We start from the raw sequence: 10,464 nt of genomic DNA, 5'->3' as shown, positions 1-10,464 counted from the left end.
AATGAAAGTAAAACCAAGTAAAGTGCAAAGAATTTCGGGTCCTACATTAACTTCCTTTATAAATTAGGAGTTCTTACAAACATATTGTTTGACTCTTCTAAAGTACCACAAAGCACATGATAAACCGTAAAAAAATCTTTTTGGTTATTGGTTATAATTATTCTGAAATTTGATTTTTATCCCTTTCAGTATTCAAGCTACTTCTACTTACTATTTTTGTTTTTATTTTCTAAGGTTGTTTAGCGTCTAGTGTTTTCAATTTCAATTTTTTCCACTGAATATCAAAGTATTATTTATTTATTTATTTATTTTCAACCTTTTTTATTTATACATTACCTCTCCATTTCTACTTTATAAGTATTATTTTTTTAATGTTTACCTACAACCTACAACTTAAATACATGAAATACACTTCTCACATAAAGCATGTGTACTTTTATAGTACCTATACTTATCCAACTTGGAAAATACGCAAAACACTTTCCGAACAAAATTTTCTTCAAATAGTACAACCAAATGAACTATTATTGCCATAACAATCAAAGGATTGTAAAACTATGATCTCTCCAATACGTGTTTTAAGAAAATAATTATTTGTTCCCTACTTTTCCTCCCTTGTTCAAACCTTTATGATTTCCCTGGAAATAGGGTTTTGAAGGACTACTACCGGGGAAAATCAAAGACCAGATCCAATTTCCAACAGAAATCAAAACTATTCTACAGTAATCAGTAATTAAAACTTAAAATTCCTCTTACTTTACAGCTATTATTTCGTTTTAACTCAAATATTTATTGCATAGGTCATTTTTTATTTGGTGCTTCATTTTCTCCTACAGTTTTTTAGGGCAGAGTTATTATTTAGGCGAAAATTAGGTTTAGTATCTTGACTATTTTTTCTCTAGTTCCTTCAATAGCGTTTAATTTAATTTATCATTTTCCTATTTTAGTTTTGTTCGTACTCTTCTCATTTTAAGTTTCTAGTAAAGAAAAGAATTGAAATTGTATTTTTATTAATAATTACTACTAAAAGAGTCCCTTGTGATAGTGCCTTTTTGAAATATGAAGAATATGTAGAATCTTATTGGGTTAATAGACGTGATGGGATTCAATGGTTTAAATAAGAACAGATTTTTCTAATCGGGTTCGAGGGGTCTATAGAACCCCGTGGTGAAGCTTGATTTTATATCAAAATAATTTACTATTGGGTGTCAGAATACCGAATAATATCCACATGTTTTATTTTTCTAATCCCATAAATCCCCAAATGATGGTCGACCTATAACAGATTTAGGATGATAGTGTCTTAACTTGAGAGCATGGACATAAAACTCCAAAATCTTGTAATCTAGTCCTTTGAAGAAGAAGAAGAAGAAGAAGAAGAAGAAGAAGAAGAAGAAAAAAAAATAAGTTGTAAACAACAGTAACAACTTGGAATTTTCATAAAAGGAATGGAATAAAAAAAAAATTGTCTTTTTTTTAAATTTAAGGAAATTAATTTTCACTTAAGGAAATTAATTTTCAAAATTAGGAAAAGAAGGAAGCTAAAAAGAAGTGGGATAAAACTAATAAACAAAAAAATAGATTTTAAAATTTATTGGCCACGCTCAGTACAACATACAAATTGGAAACCAAAATCACACTCTCCTCTTTGTAAAAAAAAAGTTCAAAATCATTCAAAATTCACAATGAATTCTTTGCATCGACTGTTGAGCTTGCCCTGTATACTAAAGACATTACCATCCGTAGGAGAGTCCATGCCTTGTATCCTAAGGAGATTACCAGTAGGGGAGTCCAGTGCTAGATGCTTCCACTTGGATTTGGCAGATCGCAAAGGTAAGTTTTCCGGTCTTCGCGAGCAGAAAAAAAAGGTCGTACCGTTTGGTTCATCTTCCCCCCCCTTGTAAGCGCTAGGTCGCGGGTTCGATTCTCGCCCGGAGCGGATTTTATCCTGAACGGATAAGGTTCATTCTCGGTACGGCTGGCTTTCTCATAACCCTGTCTTGTTTTTCGCTTTCGGCACGATAAGACCATAGCAGTAAGAGCTCCCTCTATCAACTCTATCCTCCTTTTCTTCTTCTTCTTCGCCCTTTTCCCGTGTACAGACGGGGTCGGCGTTTTTCGTCAATCAGCCCTAGCTAGGGTGATTGCTTTGGGCTGACATTTGGTTTTGGCTACAAAAAAATTACGAGTGGATGGCCTTCGCACTCAACCTTTGCTATTTCTTAGCAAGGGGAATTCAGGCTGGTATACTGCCTGTTTCCCCCAGCCAGACTATCAACTCTATCGAATTTCTTAAAATAATAATATTTATAATAAAAACATTTAGATCTACGAGTAACTATAGGTACATATTATGTGGATGTTAAATTTACATTAGGCTGACTCTAAACGTACACGAGGGTGATGTTGAACTTAAAGAGTGCAAGTGTAAACGTACAGGAAGCTAATGTCTAACTTTTAACCCAAAAGCAAATGATGTTGAACTTACTTCAAGCTAAATGTTACTTACAGGAGGCTGACGTTGGATCTCAAACTTGGGCAGCGGTTTGACAGGATCCTGTATGAGTTTCCTTATGATGTCCCCAGCCGTGGCATCTCCTGATTGGGGCGTTACGACGGCCTTACTATAGTCAATATTGCCTTTTCCGTCCACATATGGGGACACTGTAATCTCCCCCGAATGACCTTGACCTCCTGAAGGTCGTTTGGGAGGTCCTGGAGGTCGTTTGCTTCCCCCATCGCCAGAAGGTGCTCCTGCTGGAGGTTTGGCAGGTGATTCTGAGCAAGCATTAGACTGTTTTTCTTTCTTTGCCATTTCAATTTGCCTTTTGATTGATGCATATTTGTATGGATCAGATCGAGCAAAGATTTCGTCAAAGATTGGACTAGCATTGTTTGGAGTTTTGTGTATCGTTTGACCAGGGATATTTGGAGTTTTTGATTTTGGTTGACCATCGATGTTTGGAGTACTCATTATTGGTTGTGCAGTGTTTGCAGTGCTCTGTGTTGACTTACTAGCTTTGTTTGGAGTTTTAGATATTGGTTGACTAGTGTTGTTTGGAGTTTTGGATTTTCTTTGACTGTCAATATTTGGAGTATTGAGTATCGGTTGTCCAATGTTTGCAGTGCTCTGTGTTGGCTTACTAGCTTTGTTTGGAGTATTGGATAATGGTTGACTATCAATATTTGGAGTCTTGTGTATCGTCTGTGTCATGTTTGGAGTGTTTTGTTTCATATGGAGTATTGAGTATCGGTTGTCCAATGTTTGCAGTGCTCTGTGTTGGCTTACTAGCTTTGTTTGGAGTATTGGATAACGGTTGACTATCAATATTTGGAGTCTTGTGTATCGTCTGTGTTATGTTTGGAGTTGTTTGTTTCATAATATTTGGAGTACTCGGACTCATGCGAGCCACTTTCGTGATGACATTTTTGGTTTCATTGATGAGATTTTTTACCATGGTATCCAATTTTTCGTCAAAGATGGTGTTCTTTTTGAAGGCCACCTGAAAGTATAAGATTTCCTGGTATGAGGTTTGATAGAGGGAACTGTAACAAGGGACGTCTTATTGTCCCAACATCGAAGAGAGAAGGACATTATAGGAGAAAGTCAGCCGTTCCGAGAATAAACATCATCGTGACTCAGCGCTTACAAGGTCCTACCTTCCAATCGATTTAGGCTCTTTCATTTTGGGCTCTTCCAATCGATTTAGGCTCTTTCAGAAGAGTGTACCTGATATACGGTCGTAGATTTGTATTTTAACCTTAACCCAGCTTTCGTGGCTGTTGCCCCTACACTTAAGCCTAAAGGTGTATCCACGCAGAATCGACCGGCCGTTGATCGATGTCGACTGACCCGTCTATGATACTTGGGTAGGTAGGTTCCGATCTTCCTTTAAGTGGGTCTACTTTCGGTGTTCGGTCTACAACCTACCTCGGTGGTGTAGTGGTCAAGACGCTCGCTTGTTAAACAGGAGGGCGTGGGTTCAATCCCAGCCGAGGTATGGAATTTTATCCTCAATATAATTTGTGAATTTGACCACAATAATAGTAGTAGCCTACTGCTGGAGTAAAGGGACTTTTCAGTCCTATGCGAGCAGTATAAATAAGCACCATTATTAGTATTATTATTATTATTATTATTATTATTATTATTACACTGCCTCGACAACATAGATTCACCTCGTCGATCGACGATGGCCGGTCGACCATGGTCGGACACACGTTCAGAGTGAGGAGGGGCTTTGTGTGTATAAAGTGTATACCGTTCACAATACATTTCTCCTCCCTCCATCCCACACCTACCGGGCTAGCTTTCCTCCTGTCCAGCTTGCTCTCCTTTTCCCTTTTCTCCTTCTCCCTCAGGATCAGCTGATCGATTTCCTTCCTGTACATTTCACTCAGCTTTCGATATCTCAACCTTTCATTCCGCCTGAAAAACAACTCCTCAATGTCCTTCGGGATGCTCTTGTAGATTTGGAAGTTATCGATGGGAGGAGGTCGGCTTTTGGAGTCCTTTGAGGAGTCTTTCTCTTTGGAGAGGTTTTTGGTCTTGGAAGTGTCCTTGTCGTTGTCGTCTCCGCCTTGATGGGACTTGTCGTCTGGAAAATGTTTTTTTTTTTGTTTTTTGTTTTTTGTTTTTTTAAGAGGTTTGACAGAGGGAACTGTAACTGCTAAGGTCTTATCGTCCCGAAATCGAAGAGAGAAGGAAGACAGGACAGGAGAAAGCCAGCCGTTCGCTCCTTGTAAACCAAAAGTAGACAGCAAATCTCCGTGTAAACCAATACAAGCTAGCACATCCCCTTGTAAACCAAAAGTAGAAGCCAAAAAATCTCCTTGTAAACCAAAAGTAGAAGCCAACAAATCTCCTTGTAAACCAAAAGTAGAAGCCAACAAATCCCCTTGTATATCAAAAGTAGAAGCTAACAAATCGCCTTGTAAACCAAAAGTAGAAGCCAACAAATCGGAGGCGATGGTTCTCAAGAGCCAATAAGTCACGTGAGAAGTGAAACTAGTATTGGTAAAGATAAAACTGACGGAATAAAATCCTCTGAACGTAAATCAACATCAGACACTAAGAAATCCGAAGTTAGACATTAGCTTCCTGTACGTTTACACTTGCACTCTTTAAGTTCAACATCACCCTCGTGTACGTTTAGAGTCAGCCTAATGTAAATTTAACATCGGTTTTCTATAAGTTAAGGCTAGGAAACATGAGAACCTGGTTTCTATCGTTTAGGAAATTTGATTTCCTAAAAAGGTTCATCAGGGGTCAGGGGATACTGATTTTAAAATGGATTTTTTTTTTCTGACAGGGTTCTTTACAGGGGGGGTGAGGGGTTGATTTTGATTTACGTCTCAAATTACTGGGGAAGAAAGATTTGATGAGAAAGAAGAATCTAATTAATAATGAGAAAGAAGAGGACACGGAAAGTAAGCAAGTACAGCGGGATGCCCTTCCTAACGCTGACCCTCCTACCCGGGCTAAGGACCAACATCACGAATACACTGGCTTGTGCACCCCTTTGGCTAGGTTGTGCACGCTCTGCACTGGCTTGTGCAAGCCGACCTTATTTAAATAGGAAAAGGAAAGGAAGAAAAAGAACAGGTTTAGTCCCGCCGACAGGTTTAGCCCGTTGGCGATAGTTGGTAGGGTGGAAGAGCTCACAGTGTGAGAATACTATTGAAGCCTAAAAAAAGACGATTTTAAAACGATTCTAAATTAACCTTGTACTTTTCAGCAAATAGAAAAGATATTGATCAGAGGCGATGGCAACTGGAAATTGTTGTCTAAAAATGCCGACCCCACTTGAGTGGGAAAAGGTAAAGAAGAAGAAGAAGAAGAAGAAGAAGAAGAAGGAAATTAATTTTCACTGTGGAGGAAGAAGCGAAACATCCCAATTTCCATGCTCTGGAGTGTAGAATGTTTAAATTCCAATTTATTTTTGTATTTTCAGTTAATGAATTGAATTACCTTTTTTTTTAATTTCCATATCTATAGGAAACTAATGTAATTTGCATTTTATTATTGGTCTAGGTACTTAACGAATTAGAATTTTCGAATTGACAGGAAGGCCTCACACTCTTGTAACTTGCAACGAAAGAATTTCATATTTATACAGCAAAAGTGTATGTTTATGTAGAGATTTGTAAGCAGTGAGTAAGTTATAAAGGAGAACTACTCTTTTCAATCTACTCAGTCATTGAGTCGAATCTTAAAACATGTAACTCACTCTTCAAATCCCATCTATACATAGGTATAGGGAATTAGGATCTAACTCATTGACTGAGTAGTTCACTGAAAAGAGTAGTTCTTTTTTTTAACCCTGCACATCTCTAATTTAAGGAAAGAAGTGTACATACAAGATCTTGTAGGTGTGATGTGTACATACAAGATCTTGTAGGCGAGATGTGTACATACAAGATCTTGTAGGTGTGATGTGTACATACAAGATCTTGTAGGTGTGAGGCGATTTTGTAGTGATAAAACCCGGAAGGCGTTTGTGTAACCATAGTATAGTCTGGTTCTAATTTGATTTAATTTATAGTCATGTTTTTTCTATACTTAATTGTCCTTCAGACATATAAATTTTATTAATTTAAACAAAATAAAGATTTATCTTTTTATTAATTTAAAGAATAAAAGTCACATTATTAGTTTTTATTTATGCGTTACCAATTTCCAATAGATTTAGGGATATAGTCATATAGGGAGTACAAGGACATGTAACATTGGGGATCGGTAATACGTAGTATGTATCGGTAATACGGTAGTATCGATGAATCGATTTTCCTTTCCTAGTAACATCCTCTCATAACACGATGATTAAACTTATGCTGTGATGCTTACAAAACTTATGAAGAAGGATCCACAATCGAGAGGACTGCGGTTCAAATCCCAGCAACGTCACATAATTTGGGTCAGAGGAATAATAACCTTAAAAAATTTTAAAATTTTTTTTTTTTTTCCCCCCCCCCCCCCAATATAGGTTTAATACAGGGAACGGTACTGTAACTGCTAAGATCTTATCGTCACGAAATCGAAGAGAGCACAGGATAGAAGAAAGCCAGCCGTTCAGGATAAAATCCCGCCCGGGCGGAAATCGAATCCGCGGTCTAGCGCTTACAAGGCAGACGCGCTACCAACCAAGCTAACTAGGCTGGCTATAAACCACATAATATGTACCTATAGTTACTCGTAGATCTATGGGTGTATTCCCACTTCCTTTGATAGTAAACCCCAAGTACCTACCTTATTAGTTATTAGCATGAGCTAGGTTAGTAAGGTTCATAAGGTTGACTTATGTTTAAAGGAGATTTTTTGGCTTCTACTTTTGGTTTACAAGGGGATGTGCTAGCTTGTATTGGTTTACACGGAGATTTGCTGTCTACTTTTGGTTTACAAGGAGTTTTCTTTTCTTTGAATTCACCACTCTTTTTCGCTTCTGGTTTCGGTTTACAGTCGGATTTTGAAGTAGGCTCTTTTATTTCTCCGGATGTCTTAGTTTCTGATGTTGATTTACGCTCAGAGGATTTTATTCCGTCAGTTTTATCTTTACCAATACTAGTTTCACTTCTCACGTGACTTATTGGCTCTTGAGAACCATCGCCTCTGATCAATATCTTTTCTATTTGCTGAAAAGTACAAGGTTAATTTAGAATCGTTTTAAAATCGTCTTTTTTTAGGCTTCAATAGTATTCTCACACTGTGAGCTCTTCCACCCTACCAACTATCGCCAACGGGCTAAACCTGTCGGCGGGACTAAACCTGTTCTTTTTCTTCCTTTCCTTTTCCTATTTAAATAAGGTCGGCTTGCACAAGCCAGTGCAGAGCGTGCACAACCTAGCCAAAGGGGTGCACAAGCCAGTGTATTCGTGATGTTGGTCCTTAGCCCGGGTAGGAGGGTCAGCGTTAGGAAGGGCATCCCGCTGTACTTGCTTACTTTCCGTGTCCTCTTCTTTCTCATTATTAATTAGATTCTTCTTTCTCATCAAATCTTTCTTCCCCAGTAATTTGAGACGTAAATCAAAATCAACCCCTCACCCCCCCTGTAAAGAACCCTGTCAGAAAAAAAAAATCCATTTTAAAATCAGTATCCCCTGACCCCTGATGAACCTTTTTAGGAAATCAAATTTCCTAAACGATAGAAACCAGGTTCTCATGTTTCCTAGCCTTAACTTATAGAAAACCGATGTTAAATTTACATTAGGCTGACTCTAAACGTACACGAGGGTGATGTTGAACTTAAAGAGTGCAAGTGTAAACGTACAGGAAGCTAATGTCTAACTTTTAACCCAAAAGCAAATGATGTTGAACTTACTTCAAGCTAAATGTTACTTACAGGAGGCTGACGTTGGATCTCAAACTTGGGCAGCGGTTTGACAGGATCCTGTATGAGTTTCCTTATGATGTCCCCAGCCGTGGCATCTCCTGATTGGGGCGTTACGACGGCCTTACTATAGTCAATATTGCCTTTTCCGTCCACATATGGGGACACTGTAATCTCCCCCGAATGACCTTGACCTCCTGAAGGTCGTTTGGGAGGTCCTGGAGGTCGTTTGCTTCCCCCATCGCCAGAAGGTGCTCCTGCTGGAGGTTTGGCAGGTGATTCTGAGCAAGCATTAGACTGTTTTTCTTTCTTTGCCATTTCAATTTGCCTTTTGATTGATGCATATTTGTATGGATCAGATCGAGCAAAGATTTCGTCAAAGATTGGACTAGCATTGTTTGGAGTTTTGTGTATCGTTTGACCAGGGATATTTGGAGTTTTTGAGTTTGGTTGACCATCGATGTTTGGAGTACTCATTATTGGTTGTGCAGTGTTTGCAGTGCTCTGTGTTGGCTTACTAGCTTTGTTTGGAGTTTTAGATATTGGTTGACTAGTGTTGTTTGGAGTTTTGGATTTTCTTTGACTGTCAATATTTGGAGTATTGAGTATCGGTTGTCCAATGTTTGCAGTGCTCTGTGTTGGCTTACTAGCTTTGTTTGGAGTTTTAGATATTGGTTGACTAGTGTTGTTTGGAGTTTTGTTGTTTTTTTTTTTTTTTTTTTTTTTTTTTTTTTTTGATCAGCACTTAAGGAGTAGTAAGTCAGTACAAAGTGCCTTTCAATGTAGAGTATAAGAAACCAGGGTTAAATGAACCAAAAATACATTCAATGTTTGTAGTCCTCAAGAAATAAGTAAGTAGGTATGTACCTACTGTTTGAATACTTTCAAGCTTTACTATGATAAACAAGCTGGGCCCGTTCTTCCAGGAATTATTTAGCCCATAGTTAATTCGATCAGTACCTATGTACCTACCTAATTTGTTTAATATTCAGTTTATTTTTATTCTTGATTTGATTTTTCAATTTTACTTTCATGTAAGTAATGATTTAAAATCAAGACTAGAGCCCATTCTCCCTTTATTCCCAATATAATGTTTACTTAAGTCACTCATCCATTTATAATTGGCCTTCCCCGGCATAGCGGTCTTAAATTATTGAACAAAGTGTTATCTAAATTCTAAAACTTTCTTGCTTTGAGTTCATATAGGTCGTCGCGACAAATTTCAAGATCAGAGCTCATTTGTGTGAGAAAATGTGAAAAAATCCCCCAAAAACTTTTTTTTTTTTTTTGCTTTATAGTTTTCTGGACAAAATTTGCACCACCACTTTCGTGTTCCTGGTAAAAAGACCTTTAATTTGATATATAGGTCGACTAGGTTTGGATAAGTCCTTCTATGGGGTCAGACAGACAGACGTACGACACCGAAGCGAATACAATAGCCCGTATACCTTTTTTTATTACTATCGTAATAATAAAGGAAGGACGGGCTAAAAATTAATGCGACTAGGTCTGTCCCATAAATGGAGGTCTGTCTGTACCTAGGTACTTTACTTGCACGGATTTCTGTCTGTACCCACCTACTTACTAAATTATTCGTAATCTGATATTTTTTCTCTCTCTCCCGGAAACGGGGAAATCCTTGATTCTCGAGGAAAAAAATGAATATAAATAGACTGATTCATATTTAGCATAGGTAATTGGTGTTGCATAAGCAATTGATATTTCAAGGCGATTTATCTTAATTGCTTAGCACTGTGGCCGATTTTGCATAATTGGCGGTTTGACTTCCCCAGATTGAATGCTTTTAGGTTTTAGGTATGGCCTTTAATCTGTTATCTAGCACTTAAAAATTCAATTTATCATCTAGCAAAAAAAAAAAAACATAATTTCGTAATACATATATCTTTTTCGTCCGGTAGGTCGGTAGAACTATTTCAGAATACCTTTTTGTTCCTCTGTTTCTTTCCCACCTTCTCTACCTTCTTATAGGTACCTACCTACCTCTCTTTTCATTTGTAAGTTTGTCAATTGTTTTATTTTTCTTCCTTCGTTTTACTCTCTTCCACTTTTCGTCCCTCTCTCTCTCTTCCTCTCTTTATCCTTTTTACGTTTCATTTTATAGGTTTTTCTTTTCTTT

The 10,464-nt window shown here is 37.7% G+C and overlaps 1 protein-coding gene across 1 annotated transcript; it reads right to left on the bottom strand.

Annotated features, from left to right (window-relative positions):
- Positions 1-2,479: 2,479 nt before the first annotated feature.
- On the bottom strand, positions 2,480-9,015 carry LOC103511612 (uncharacterized protein DDB_G0284459-like). Its single transcript, XM_017445060.2, has 5 exons — positions 8,340-9,015; positions 7,299-7,632; positions 4,303-4,598; positions 3,264-3,503; positions 2,480-3,118 (listed from the first exon to the last, which is right to left on the bottom strand). The coding sequence occupies exons 1-5, from the start codon at positions 8,802-8,804 to the stop codon at positions 2,495-2,497; spliced, it is 1,959 nt and encodes a 652-aa protein (XP_017300549.2). The 5' UTR covers positions 8,805-9,015; the 3' UTR covers positions 2,480-2,494.
- Between the last annotated feature and the right edge of the window lie 1,449 nt (positions 9,016-10,464).

Source organism: Diaphorina citri, unplaced genomic scaffold (genome assembly GCF_000475195.1).
Source record: "Diaphorina citri unplaced genomic scaffold, Diaci psyllid genome assembly version 1.1 scaffold731, whole genome shotgun sequence".
NCBI classification, from domain to species: domain Eukaryota; kingdom Metazoa; phylum Arthropoda; class Insecta; order Hemiptera; family Psyllidae; genus Diaphorina; species Diaphorina citri.
The sequence above is the reverse complement of the archived record's forward strand: the minus strand, read 5'-3'. Positions and strand labels throughout refer to the sequence as shown.